Source organism: Microtus pennsylvanicus, chromosome 14 (assembly GCF_037038515.1).
Source record: "Microtus pennsylvanicus isolate mMicPen1 chromosome 14, mMicPen1.hap1, whole genome shotgun sequence".
In the NCBI taxonomy this organism is placed as follows: domain Eukaryota; kingdom Metazoa; phylum Chordata; class Mammalia; order Rodentia; family Cricetidae; genus Microtus; species Microtus pennsylvanicus.
Genome location: NC_134592.1, coordinates 74,372,438 through 74,387,421, shown reverse-complemented (window position 1 = coordinate 74,387,421; position 14,984 = coordinate 74,372,438). Strand labels below are relative to the sequence as shown.

Here is a 14,984-nt window from a genome sequence, read left to right as displayed (position 1 = left end):
ATCCAGCCTATTTGGGGTTCTGTATGCCTCTTGAACCTTCATAGGTACATCCTTCTTCAGGTTGGGAAAGTTTTCTTCTATAATTTTGTTAAGTATATTTTCTGGACCGTTGAGCTGCACTTCTTCTCCTTCTTCTACTCCAATTATTCTTAGGTTTGGTCTTTTTATTGTGTCCCATATTTCCTGAATGTTTTGTGATGAGAGTTTGTTGGACTTGCTGTTTTCTTTGATCAGTGCGTTTATTTTCTCTATGTTATCCTCAGACTCTGAGATTCTTTCTTCTATCTCTTGTATTCTGCTGGTTATGCTTGTTTCTGTAGTCTCTATTCGTTTACCTAGATTTTCCATGTCCAGCCGGCCCTCTGTTTGTGTTTTCTTCTTTGCCTCCATTTCATTTTTCAAATCATGAACTGTTTCCATTATCTGCTTGATTGTTTTTCCTTGCTTTCCTAGGGTATCATTCACTGATTTACTCAATTCCTCGAACTTTCTGTTATACTTCTCATCCATTTCTATAAGGGCGTTTTTTATATGCTGTTTAAGGGTGTCAATCACTGTCATGAAGTCAGTTTTTTCTCCTTCTTCATGATTAAGGTGTTCATGTCCTCCTGTTGTGAGGTCGCTGGCTTCTGGTGGTTTCGTGTTGTTCTTCAGATTGTTGAGTGAATTCTTGCATTGGCGTCTCCCCATCTCTTCCTTCCAATATTCTCCTATGGATCTTCTTTTACAGGATCAGGTCTTCTTGCCAACTGATGTACCTTCCAAGTGATGTCACTTCCCCGTGATGTTTCTCCTGGAGTCCAGTTCCGATCTCTTTGCTGCTTGGTTAGCTTGCAAACAAAGGCCCACCCTGCTTGCTGCAGGCAGGTTATGGAGACAAAGGAGCTACCACCTTCCCCTTTGCACTCACCTTCGGGTTCAGTCCCAGCGCCCAGGCAGGCTGAACAGGGAGGCACTCTGCTCCAAGAAGGGAGGGATGGAGGGAGACAGGGGGTAGGGGGATCTGGATGTAAGCTGGATGGGATAGGAAGAGAGAGGAGGTACCGGGCAGTGTAGCCCTGTAGGTTGATCAGGAAGTGTAGGCGGGCTGTTCTCGGGTGCCGTAGCACTCGCTCACCACAATGATGTCTCACTAGGTGCCCTGATGAAACTCCGTGCTGCTTGGTTCGCTCGCAGACAAAGGGCCCACCCTGCTTGCTGCAGGCGGGCTATGGGGACAAACCCCCGAGCTCCCCTTTACCCTACGCTTATGGTTAGGACCCAGCGCCCAAGCAGGCAGAGCAGGGAGGCTCTCTGCCACCAGGGAAGGGAGGGGGGAGAGAAACAGAGGGTGGGGGGATCTGGATGTAAGCTGGATGGGATAGGAAGAGAGAGGAGGTACCGGGCAGTGTAGCCCTGTAGGTTGATCAGGAAGTGTAGGCGGGCTGTTCCCGGGTGCCGTAGCACTCGCTCACCACAATGATGTCTCACTAGGTGCCCTGATGAAACTCCGTGCTGCTTGGTTCGCTCGCAGACAAAGGGCCCACCCTGCTTGCTGCAGGCGGGCTATGGGGACAAAGAAGCCCCCGAGCTCCCCTTTACCCTACGCTTGGGGTTAGGACCCAGCGCCCAAGCAGGCAGAGCAGGGAGGCTCTCTGCCACCAGGGAAGGGAGGGGGGAGAGAAACAGAGGGTGGGGGGATCTGGATGTAAGCTGGATGGGATAGGAAGAGAGAGGAGGTACCGGGCAGTGTAGCCCTGTAGATTGATCAGGAAGTGTAGGCCCAGCCAATGTTCTTAATCACCTCACGCTGCCTGTCCATCCTGATGTTTGACTTTTTATGTATTTTCTGTTAGCTCGTGAACCTTACAAGGACAGTGTACTGTCTTTTAACCAAGCACATTGCAGAATTGCCAAGTACATGAAATACTTGGCAGATTATAAAGATTTAGTGATATTTGTAGGAAGAGAAGAGGTAAGAAATGGTGGGACACATAGAAAGTCACCTTTATACCCAACTTTCCCCTGCCCCCTTTTCACTAGACTGTAAAGGACTATTTATTTTTGTCTTCTCACCACTTATCAAACTGCCTGGTACCTATTCCAGTAAATATGTGTTGAGTGAGATACTCACTAAACGAGAAAGCATGAAGAGATAACTGTGGAATTGCGTGTCAGGAGCCAAGAGCAGTCTGACCTCTAGGCTTGTGAGTCGACAAGGGTGAGACAGGCTGTTGCTGTCCACAGAGAGGTCAGATATTCTCAAGGTTAGCGTGTAAGACAAAGAAGAGAGCGGAAAGGTTGGTGAAGGGATGATAAGCAGGGGATGTGAAAAGACAGCAGTTAATCATGGGAGAAAAGCAGTTTAATAACGGTGAAAGGCTTCTGCTAGTAATTGAAAGAGCACTGTAAAATCCAGCCATTGGCTGCTAAATGGGATCCTGTAGGAAATGCTGGGGCCAGCAAAGAATAAAAGAGAGTTTGGTAAGCAGAAGTTTTATTTTGTGGAGAATACTGTGAAACAAATGAGAACTCTGCTCCAGAACATTTATGCTATTATAGGACTTTGACGAGTATTTCTTCATTTTGCTTTCATTCTTGCTGGTATCCCAAGAATGGAAATCTGTTGAAGGCCTACCTCTGTATCCTTCCCTAAGTCTGTAGGTTTTGTTATTCATGATAACACCTGTGAATAAAAAGGGTTGAGCTAATGGGAGAGGAATCTGCTGGCTGCCTCTCTTGGGTATGCTCTGATGGTCTATAAATAAGATAGAATTAATAGGCTCCTGCAGTGTTCTGTTAGTTTCAGGGATCGGCCAATCCAGTAAGTGATGGTGCATGCTATACTACATAGCTAAGATTTACACGTAAAATGCTTATGTAGTTTTTATAGATGTTCACTTATAAAAGTGCTTATATCTTTTTAAAACAAATTCTTGTTAGTAGTTACATTCATTGGAGATATATTTTGAAATGTATTTATAACTATAGTCTATAACTGTTACTTACCTTTTAAAATATTTTATTTTCACAGTCCAGAAAAGGCTTTGAAAGATTCACTGCAACCCTATGAGGCTGCTTATCTCTCAAAATCCCTATCGAGACTCTTCGATCCCATCAACTTGGTTTTTCCCCCTGGTGGGCGTAACCCTCCTTCCTCTGATGAGCTCGATGGCATCGTTAAAACCATAACAAGGTTTGTATTCTTGAATAATAGCATGCCAGGCTGACTGCCATGATTACCAGTGGCAGTACACTTTAAATTTACCTCAAATTACTCAACTAATTAGGCTTTCAATTAAATTGAGTTTTATAATGAATGAGCATTCACATAGTGCTTGAGATTCCAATTAATAAAACCATTTAAATATAGATACAGTGTGTAGAGTGCAGAAACCATCTGTTGTGGCCCAGTGTTGGTGACAAACACATTTAATCCCAGTACTTATGAGTCAGAGGCAGGTGGATTACTGTGAGTTCAAGACCAGCTTGGTCTACAGAGCTATTTCCAGGACAGGCTCCAAAACTACACAGAGAAACCCTGTCTTGAAAAATTACACACACAAAAGAAAATCATGTTATAATTACTTTGTAACTTAGCAAAATAAAATTAATTTAGCTATTCATACTCTATGAACTTCCTAGTATTATTTAGGAAAACATAAAATAATTGTACAAACTGAAAAACTCAGACATACATAGAGGTTTTATCCCAGAAACCCAGAAAGCACTTTATGACAGAAACAGGGTTACTTATTTTGTTTGGTGTAGCAGGCTGTCTTTTGGGCCACCAACCAGCTCCCAAATCATGACATGGAGACATATTAATTATAAATGCTCAGCCTTTTCTTAATGCTTATTCCACTAACTTATAACTTAATTTAACCCGTTTCTTTTCCCCTACGTTTTGCCTCAGGAGTTGTTGGACCTCCCTTCTGTTTACATGTTGTACTCTGTGTCTGGCTGGCTGACAGCCCCGCCTATCCCTCTGCTGCCTAGCTATTGACTGTTCCCCTTTTTATTAGATCGGTCAAGTGCAAGATAAAGTTCACTACCATACGCGTGCCCAATGAATGTGAATAGCTTTTAAATTAAAATGGGACGGCATCCAGCAGAGCTGTTTCTTCAGTACTTGCAGACAAATGTAGTTACGCTGCGGCTTCAGAGGTATTACAATCAGATTACTGGTTAGAACTCCAGTCCTTGCCCTAGCTGACAAGTTGTCATAACAGACAGTCTGTACTTTCATGATTGACATCTTGAGGAATAAAATAGTGAGTGGCTGGGCAATCTAGGACCATGAGGTAGAATTGTTTACGTTCTTTCATTTGAAGACGGCACTTTACAGAAGTCATACTTATATGCGTATCTGCAGCTGTACATGTGCTGGTTCAATACTTGAACTGCCCTACACTTCTCGCCATGGACTTGGCCTTGATAGTCTTCACTGTGTGCTTCTCACCTTAGCATTTTGTACCTTTATGGTGTACTTGTGGGCCAGGTGCTATATTCAACTTGGTCTCTGTACCTAGTTCTGTAAATGCTAGGGAGGTTGAGCGTCAAGGGTGACATGTAGGGATGAAGAAAGGCGCTTATGCCAGCGTTACTAGAGTGCAAAGGCAGCAGTCTGAGGGCTGCGAGAAAGCGCATTGTGCTGGGTGTATAGATACCGAGTCAGGGTCTCTATATAGCCTTAACTGTCCTAGAACTCTTCCTATAGACCAAACTGACCTCCAGCTCATAGAGATCTGCCTGCCTCTGCCTCCCAAGTACTTAAGCCAGCCAGGGTCTTGTGGATTCATTAGCTTCTTTACAAAGTTAATCTAGCAAGTGCCAAAATTTCATCCACTGCAGAGATGATGCATTTCTTTCATGATTTCATGAGATTTTTAACTCATGGTTTTGGAAAAATACCCTCTTTGCTTCTACAGTCACATCAGATGTCCTGCCAGCTCACTGTTGAAGTCGACAATGAATGTGACAGAAATATTTAACAATCTGAAAGTTTAAATGTGAAAATTATACTTCTGTGCTGTCCATATATTTAAAGTTATTCTCTACAAAGCAGAATTAACTGGCCTAGTTTATACAGAACCCAAGTGTCCTTATGTGTCATATGTAATTTGTATGTTTAGCCTGTGTTCCCCCAAGGTCATCATTCCATTCAAGAGCTGTCACTTCCTTGCAGATGTCTGTGCAGGCAGTGCTCTAATTGCCCTTACCAGTAGTAACAAGAGTGCCGCTTTAAATCTGTTCACAATTACTCCTTAATCACAGATTAACCCATACGTGGCTTGCTTTTATTAATGTGAAACTGATCATTAACAAAGCCATCTCAAAGCCCTTTTCCTACTGCTAAATTTAGGGAGAAAAATGAAACATCATAACCAATTCCTGGAAGCAATCAGCAAAATCTATATAAAGATTCAGCATGTCCCTCATTGGGCTTCAGGTTTTGTGGTGCTCATTAATTGTTGATGAATTGTGTGCTAAAAACTGAAATCTGCTTTTGTTTTCTCTAGTGAACTCAATGTGGCTGCTGTTGATGCAAACCTCACATTAGCTGTGTCAAAAAATGTGGCCAAGACCATACAGCTATATGGTGTGAAATCAGAGCAGCTTGTAAGTGGTGTATCTTTATTTATACATTTTAATGATTTGGCTAAAAAGTTCTAGTTATAAACTTTTTGAATGACTATAAGTAACATTAAAACAATTAAGTAATCCGTTTGTATTTAAATGAGTTGTTCTAGTTGGTTTCGTAATAATATTTAGAGTAGCATGCTAAGTAATTTACATGGACTGACCCACAATGATAATTATGTTATGAAGTTCCTACTTTCAGTTCCAAATTGTGTTTGCTAATATGGTGCTATTTTCCATTCATTTGTTCTTGTAATTTTGACATAAATTAAGGCATCCTTATTTTTTCCAAACTTTGTTTATTGAAAAAGCCATACAGAGACACAGTAGCTATTGGTAGGCAATGAGATGACTAATTTTTCTTTCAAGGCTTACTTATAGATATTCATAGTTTAAAACACACACACACACAAACATGGTTTATCATCATAAATAAAATAAAATCTGATGTTGTATCTAGCAGAATTTAGTGTAGCTACTCAGGTGCCAGGAAAGAAGTCCCTACGAGGTGGCCCCAGCAGGGCGTAAACATGAGAATCCAGAGCAGGCCCTTCCTAGAGCTGACTTTCCTTCTTGTTGAGGACAAGTTGAGGGGTGGGAAGGAGGCAGTAGTCATAAAAATATATAGTTTAAATTAATGTAATAATGGCAAAAGGCTTCGAAAATGGAAGCTGTGTTAATTAATGATCGATTATGTACTATTAGTGACAATCTATGACCTGAAATCTCTTGATCCTCCCTAACCAACAGTGAAGACTAATAAAAAGTCGTTATTTCCATTTTAATAGAATTCTTTCTCTGTCCGAAATAGTTTTACTTTTCAACTTCCATTCGGTTGGCTAAAGGAAGCCTAATCATTAAATAAAATTATAAATAACATTTATTTTAAAGCATATTACTAAAGGGTTACTGTTTCTTTCCAGTAAATAACACTGTTTCTGCGATCCTAGTTTTAAATTTTGACACATGTCATTTTTACTTTGAAATGGTAGTTATTGGTTTGTTTGTATATGTGTGCATGGCTTCAAGTGCACATGTGCATGCATGCCATGGTGTGCATGTGAAAGTCACAAGTGTGTTCTTTCCTTCTACTCGGATCCTCAGATGTAACAGTCGGCACCATGCCTTTTGTGTCCTCTCCCACGCTCTCTTCAGTTGTGTGTGTGTGTGTGTGTGTGTGTGTGTGTGTGTGTGTGTGTGTGTGTGTAAGAGCGATCAAGGAAGATACTTGCTGTCAACATCTGGCCTCCATATCTGCACACATACACATACACCCACACACATGTAAGTCCACATACACTCAAGTACATACACAGCACACAATGATACGAACACAACAATATACATTTTTACAATCATAAATTATCAGTGCATATATGTTTACCCTAAGGCTCTGCTGTTATTCTCAAAGGTATGTATAATATAAGCTTATATCTAAAGATGAGTCTAAAGCCTTTTACCAGAGAATCTATTTTTTTTTACTCATTTTTTTTTCCTGGATTTTTGAAACCCAGTCGCTTGTCTTGACTTGTTATATAACCTTGCCTGATCTGTATTCCTTGACTTAGCAAACTTGCCATCTGTTTTAGTCACTGCTCTATTGCTGTGAAGAGACACCATTGCCAGAGCTCGAGTCCAATGGGGTTCAGGCCCCAAAGAGGAGGTGCGGAGTCTGCTAAGGAGGGAGCCCGACATGATCTGAGGGGAGTCAGGATGGCTGCCCACGTATTGAAAACAGACCGTATCTTGTATGCTCTCTAACTGAATTATAGTTTAACCACAGGCGATACTGAGAACAGACTCAATGATTCTGGGGTGAAAGCGGTCATCGGCTTTATTACAACATTTTTCTTTAAGCAGAAAACAATAAGTTTAACAAGAATCTAAATGCTTATTGTTCTCGAATATTCAAAAACCCCGTCAGGTGCCCTCTTAAACTTCCTGCTGCACAATCTTGGTCTTTGTGGTCAGGAGGGATCAGACATTAAGTCATGAGAAACCAACCCGTAAAGCAATTTTCATTCCTCAAGGGGCAAGATGTGTACCATGTAGCACCACAAGCACTGAGCTGCCTCCTAATTGCGCCCCTTTGTGCCGTGGTCTTATAATATGGCTTGTTCCCCCCATATCCCACAGGGGAGGTGCTGACATACTACCTTTTTCCATTATACTGAACCATTCTGATTCCTTCAGTGTATACGCCTGTGTATGGCAGAGGGGGAGCAAGCCAGCCTATCTTCTTAACAGAATTTGCTCCCCATGGGGCATAACAGAGCTTGCTAGTCCTCCAGTAAGCCACCGATCCTGGGCGGTATTCTATGCTGCTTGCCGTTAATGGCCTCAGGCTCTAGGTCCATTGTTTCTCTTGATTGTGTGCTTTTCATCCTTGGAGTCTGCTGTGCCCAGTTAGTAAATCATTAGCTTCTCTATGATTCCTATGTGGGAGTAGGCATGTTGTCACGCTGTACGATTCCACAGTGGTAGGGATTTTTTTCCAAAGAATTATTTGATATAAAGAGACTGCCATTGTATACACTTCATCCTTCAACAAAGCACGTATACACTTCATCCTTCAACAAAGCACGCATAAATTTTCCCAAAAGAAAAGGATAAGGAAATTCCCATAACACATAATGAAAATCACTAAAGTGAAAGATGCTGGAGAGTTGTGGTCTGCAATGTATAAATGCTGGGACTTGGTCAAGCAGTAGTGGTTGGCATGTGGTCCATGCACACCATGACCAAGCCAGCTATTATAAGAGAAAACATTTAGTTGTGGGCTTGCTTACAGTTTCAGCACTTTAGTCCACTAACATCATGAAAGAAAGCCTGGTGATATGCAGGCAGATGCAGCAGCCATAGATGAGAGCTACCACCTGATCTGTAGGCAGAGTGAAACCCCAAAGCCTACTCCTAATCCTGCATCTGCACACACACTCGGGAGACAGAGATAGGCAGATCTATGTGAGTTTGAGGCCAGCCTGGTCTACAGAGCAAGTTCCTGGACAGGTTCCAAAGCTACAGAGAAACCCTGTCTCAAAACTCAAATAAATAAATAAAAAGATTATAAAGTTTTATAATTAAGAAAATAATAAATATATTATAAACATATCATTATATAAACATAAACATACTTATTAATGAAGTATTTTTAAAGGTGAATTATTGGGTTTTTGCCCTAGCACTAAAATTTTAAGGCATGAAATATAGACTCTTATTGTAAATGTCAAATGTTTTGAACTGTGAAAAGAACATGGACATGTAATTAAGTTGTAGATCCGTTGAAGAAATAACAGAATGACATTTAGTAGAAGGTTTCCATTTAATGCAGGTCAACAACACTGTATAAGGTCAGTAGTTATGAACCTAGGGTTTTGTTTTGAAGCTTTGTAAATATATACTTTATTTCATGAATAATTTCATAAGTGCCTTGGAGATTTGACATTCATAAACTTTGGGGGAAAACCTATAATGATGATATAAAGACAGTAGAGTTTATAGCCAGCTGTGGTGCATGCCTTTAGTCCCAGCACTCAAGAGTCAGAGGCAGGTCAGTCTCTGAGTTCAAGACCAACCTAACCTACAGAATGAGTTCCAGAACAGCCAGGGTTACCCAGAAAAACCTTCTTTCGGGGAAGGAAAAAAATGTTTGTTTGTTTTAGCTTTAAAAGTATTTTGGAGAATTTAATATCATCCACAGGGATGCCATTCCATGTTGTATAATATGGCAGTGGTCTCTGCTGTCACATTCAGACAAATAAAAAAGCAAAAGAAGTCTGAAATCACTGGAAAGCGTTTGTATGCGTATGAGCAGTCCAAATGTATCCATGGCTTCTCATGCCAAAGAAACTTTGCCATAGTACAAGCACACTGGTCTCTTTGGGCTCATGATTCTCTTGATCATCAGACACCCATCCATCTTTGCTTCTGTTGTTTTTAGCCTGAAATATTTTAAAACCATTGCTTCTAGCTTTCCAGATTTGTAAGTGCTTGATTTTCTGGAGGCTATGATAGGTCAGTAGTAGATGTGTTGATTGCTTGGAGAGGCCTGAAGAGATAGCTCAGTGGTTAAGAGTACTGTCTGCTCTTCCTGAGGTTCTGAGTTCAATTCCCACTCCACATGGTGGCTCACAACCATCTGTAATGAGGTCTGGTGCCCTCTTCTGGCCTGCAGGCATACACACAAGACAGAATATTGTATACATAATGAATAAATAAATTTTTTTTTAAAAAAAGACCAGATTGGGCAGCAAAGCATGGTCCATTCTCACACAAACAAACAGCAACAAAAAAAAATATTTTTTGAAATTAAAAAGACTATTTTTTAAAAAACTATGTATTTTTTTTTAATGTTTTAAAAATGTCAGTATAAGTGTGCTGATGTTTCCATTAGACACTGCTGTGACAGACAGGTCTGCATGGCATTCAGCACTGTGCTGGTTGGAAGAACTGTAAACGAGGTGACTTTGCTTAGCTGCTTGCTCACACAGTGACTGCTGGCCTGAACCTTAGGTAAGACTGCTCCAGATATTTGTAATTTGGCAGCAGGCTCTCTTAGGCAGCAGCACTGGAGAGAAAGTACTTCATAAACCTGACTCAGCAAAGCCGCTCGTCCATAACGTCAAGTTCAAGGGTATGAGGGTCTCTGCAAACACCAGAGCCAGCAGAATAACCATCTGTGTGAGGCAAAAGGAAATCCAGTTCAAATTCTAGCCTGAGACAGTTTATTTTAGGCATGTTTAAGTGCAGTACAATTTGGGAAAGCAAAACAAAACCATTTCCTGGTGTAACAATCCCTTGTGTACAAGTAGGCATAATTACATTGAAACTCTTCTCGTAGTACATGAGAAGATGGGTTCTAGAGATAGGCTGCGTGTGCTGCCTTAAGAGTCTCGGGGAGGCTCTGCTATGATCTCAGTCATACAGAAAGGGTAGAGGTCTTCTGGGCTATTAGCCACTTCCACTTCTGATTGTGGAAATTTGGGAATACTGCATATACTGATCTCCATTGTGTTTTAAAAATATGTATTATCTTCTTAGACTCCTTTTTTTTTTCACTGTAGGGTCTCACAGTGTAACATTGGCTACCCGGCTAGCTTGGAAATCACTGTGTAGACCAAGCTGGCCTTGAAATCAGAGATCCTCCTGCCTCTGCCTCCTGAGTGCTGGGATTAAAGATGTGTGCCACCACCACCTAAAAATATGCATTGTCTTCAACTTACCTATTTCACCCTTATTTTTCTCAATAAAAATATTTTAGTTTTCCTCCTGCATTCCAAAATGTGAAGCTTCATTAATCTCTGTATCTTTCATCTGCAACCCAGCAAATACTGGGTTTTATCCTGTAATTCTTCAGTGTGTGTTCCTTCCCATTTTGCTTTAATACCATCAAGAAGACCTTGTGTTGAGTCTCCCTGCTTAGTTGCTCAGTTGGGACTTCCTCCAAGTGCTTCATGCTCCTAGACTAACTTCTACCTACCATTCCTACTTCAGTCTCCTGATTGTAGATATGCAGCATCGTTCCCAGTGAAACTTTTAAAAGTATTTTGGTTTTCCACATGTTGTCATAGGAAGGATTAGTCTGAATTATCTAGTCAGCTTTTCACTTGAATTGGAAATCCCAAGACTATAAAATGTAAATATAAAATATTTTATAATCCTACCCTGTTCCAATGTATGCAAATAACTTAATTCCTTCTTGTGCTTGAGAATGCTACTGTTAGAAAGTATATTTCAGGAGAGAGGGCTGTTAGCACTGAGCCATGCGGAGGCTGTGTCAGCAGCTTCCACATAGCATACCTACAGAGATACACACAATAATACAGGCTACAGTATCCTTCCAGGAAACCTGTAACGGAAATCTACCTTGTTGCCGAGGGCTGCTAAGGATGCAGGCCTGGGGTAGCCTGAGGCAAGATGACAGCCACGGCACCAAACCAGGGATTGGGTCAGATTCTGAATGGAGAAATGCAGGAGTAATGGTGGGAGGCAGGTAAAAAGAGAGTGATTCACATACACATGCCAAGGGCAAACAAGGGAGAGAAAGGAGAAATGAGCATTTTCTTGAAAGAAAAATGAGTGCAATCAAATTTGCTGCATTTGAGTATAAGTGAACTCATTTGCATTTTCAACACTATTATGCCTCTCTTGTTATCTGTTAGTGTAGCAGATTTATTACACAGACCAAGACGGTGATTTCTGTGCACATCATTACTATGAGGTTGTACCGTTTGAGAGCACTTGCTAAGACAGCTAAGCAGCACCAAGTGGTGGCATGTGGAAAGATCTCCGTGGTGATAACCAAGAACACCGTGTCTCCCTCATAGAATCTTAACATTTTTCAATATCGTAAGATACAAAGTGTTAGTTTACTGAATGTGAGTGGGTGAGTTTCAGGGGATCTGTAAACCCCAGGAAATTATAAAATGTTCTGTTATATAAATCTGCTTCTGGGAAAATGCTTGAGCAGATTTCAGCGGTCGGTAACTCTCCTCCTGAATAACAATAGGAAGATATCTGTAAAGACCTCAAGTGTTTGGAAAGTAAACAACACACTTTTAAATGACCCATGGTCAAAGGAAAATGGTAACTGAATTGCATATCATAAAAATGACGCATCTTAAAAGTTTGTTTTGTTTTAAGACAGGGTCTCACTATGTAGTCCTGGATGTCCTAGAACTCACTCTGTAGACCAGACTAGCCTTGAACTCATAGAGAGCTGCCTGCCTCTACCTCCTGAGTGCTAGAATTAAAGGCATGGGCCACCACTCCTGGCCTTTATTTTAAGAACTTATAATCATAGCAAAATCTGCATTAACATAGAACTTATTATTTTCAGTTGTGGTAGAACTCTTATTGTTTATCTAAGAAAATGTTTTGAAGCCTAAAAAGATAGTTTTAAGATGGTAATACAACTATAAAAATGCCTTGGGTATAAAACTTTAAATTCATACAAATAGTATAAATAGTGTATTTTTTCCCAATATGCCAAATACAAATGGACTGGACCCTGTGACTGTAACTCTTACTTTATCAAAGTTAAAACCTTCCCTTTTTATTTAGAGAATACTTTTTTATTCAGACCAAGAGGGTAATTTGAAATAATCTTTTTCTACATTGTGAAGATGTGTCTTTGCCAAGGTGCCTTCTGGTTGGTTTAATAAAGAGCTGAATAGCCAATAGCTAGGCAGGAAGAGTTAACCCTGGACTCCTGGACATAGAGAGAGGACAAGCCTAAGTTATAGGCCAAACTTTCATAATTAATAAGAAGCCTCCATGTCATTATTTGGGAGCTAGCTCACTGGCAGGACAGAGAAAGACTTGTTACTTTAGAACAAAGGATTTTGTCTCAAATATGTGCTGGGTGATCTGTAATAAAAGCATTTGATGCATGAGCATAAGTGAAAACTACTGTAGCAATGAAACAATCCAGCTAAAAATTACCTTGGTAAGTAGAAAAGCGGACTCGTCACTTCCTGAACAAAAAGTAAGTGAGGGTATAACAGAATGTTCATTAACTCTTGTTTTAATAGTTTTAGAGCCTGAGTTGAGAATATAGTATTTACTCTACTTTTTATGCAGGACACCACTGTCAATTGGTATGTCTGCCACATTGTTCTCCATTATGAAATTCTAGTATGAACTTTCTCTCGTATGTTTTCTAATGTACAGAAAAATGTTTAGAAAGATAATGGAAAAGCCACATAAAAAATTACCCTGTAAGCCAGGCGATAATGGCACACACCTTTAATCCCTGTACTTGGGAGGCAAAGACAATCAGACTTCTGTGGTTTTGAGGCCAGTGTGGTCTACTGACAAGTTCCATGACAGCCAGAGCTGCACAGAGAAACCCTATCTTGAAAAACAGAACGAAACAGGTTACCCTGTAGTCTTGACATTGCCATAACATTAATGGAGAACATGGACATATAGATTACTAATTGGTATTTCCATGAAATTTAGAAAGAGAATTAATCTTTTATAATTTGGACTATATGATGCATTTTCTAGTTTTTGATTTTTTAGACATTTTTCTGAGTCAGCTTTAGTGCTCCCTACAGGTAATTTTCAGTACATTTTCTAGGACCTTGAGCTGTCCTTCCCTTGACTGCCAATTTTTGTTCTGATTCAGTAGTGCTTGGGGAACTCGGGATATTCCATCCACAACCTAACAGGAGATGGTGTGTTCTCTAGCTCCACTGTAGCTTTCTGTACGGATCTGGCCACATCCAGAATTCATGGGCTGCTCCTCCTGCACTGTAACGTATAGCTACAATCTCAGAAACATATATTTCATAGTTAAATTTAAAAAGGAATATTATTTCTTTCTTCTACTTAGGAGTTATTTTATTATTCAAGCATTTGTTTAGCTTTTAGATGTGTGTCTGAGAGTGAGAGACAGATGTCTAAAACTCAAACATTTCTTTGGTTTCTACCATTTTTTCATACATAGTATGGCATAAAATATTGTCCATGTATACATTTCTTATGTTTTATTAGTTTCAATTTCATATTGTTCCTACTTTAGTGCTGGTTTTGGGCCTTTGTGCAGGCTAGTCATTTCAAATAACTCTGGTTTAAAATAGTAGCTCTCAAGTTATTGACTAGACACACAAAAGGCATCTTCTTTGAGACATTCTGTACAACATGTCTATAAACTAGCAAAAACTAGGGAACTAACCCATGTGAAATACATTACATTTTTTGTTCAGAACTAAACAAATAAAACTCCGTAAATTCAACAGTATATGAATGTTACTACTAATATTAAGTTTGTGTGGGATTTGCGAACTCTTCCGAGTGCTGATTGTTTTTGACATAGTTACGATAAGAAAAGAGGATCCCCCCCCACACACACACACACACTTCACATACTTAAATGTGACTGTTTTAGAACACAGCCTGTTTTCAGGTTAGAGATCTGCCCTTGCTGTAAGTCAAAATAAATGAATTCTTTAACCTGGTGTCAAGAGGTCTTAGGTTGACTTCATAACTTGTTTTATGGGTTACAACTTTAACAAAGTAGCATTGCCTTTATAAAAATTAAGACTGCTAAAACTTTTTAAAATTCTGTTTTATTACAAATTGAAATTGAAAAAGTAGAAGTTGAATTTAATCTTGTGTGTGTGTATGTATATATATTTATCTAAAGAAAAAGTAGCAATTGCTTTCTCATGGTTCATTTAGATTATAGAGCTCTGTCTCCTAAGAAGCCTGTGTTCCATGTACTAGAGGTCTGTGCCAGCTCTGCAGTAAGCTGTGTTATGTCCTGGTCAGGTTTGCCTTGGATAATAATGTTATAGAGAATTCAGTTGTAATGGGATCAGCGTGAGAATGGTTGGTGCATGGTTTTTTTTTCTTAG

At 40.0% G+C, this 14,984-nt stretch overlaps 1 protein-coding gene across 2 annotated transcripts in view; it reads left to right on the top strand.

Moving 5' to 3' along the window:
* Cog5 (component of oligomeric golgi complex 5) overlaps positions 1-14,984 on the top strand; it is a 244,496-nt gene that overhangs the window by 186,671 nt on the left and 42,841 nt on the right. For both annotated transcript variants that reach the window (XM_075948492.1, XM_075948493.1), the window contains exons 13-14: positions 3,014-3,175; positions 5,502-5,601. In XM_075948492.1, coding sequence (XP_075804607.1) covers positions 3,014-3,175; positions 5,502-5,601 — 262 coding nt within the window. The remainder of the gene's footprint in view (positions 1-3,013; positions 3,176-5,501; positions 5,602-14,984) is intronic.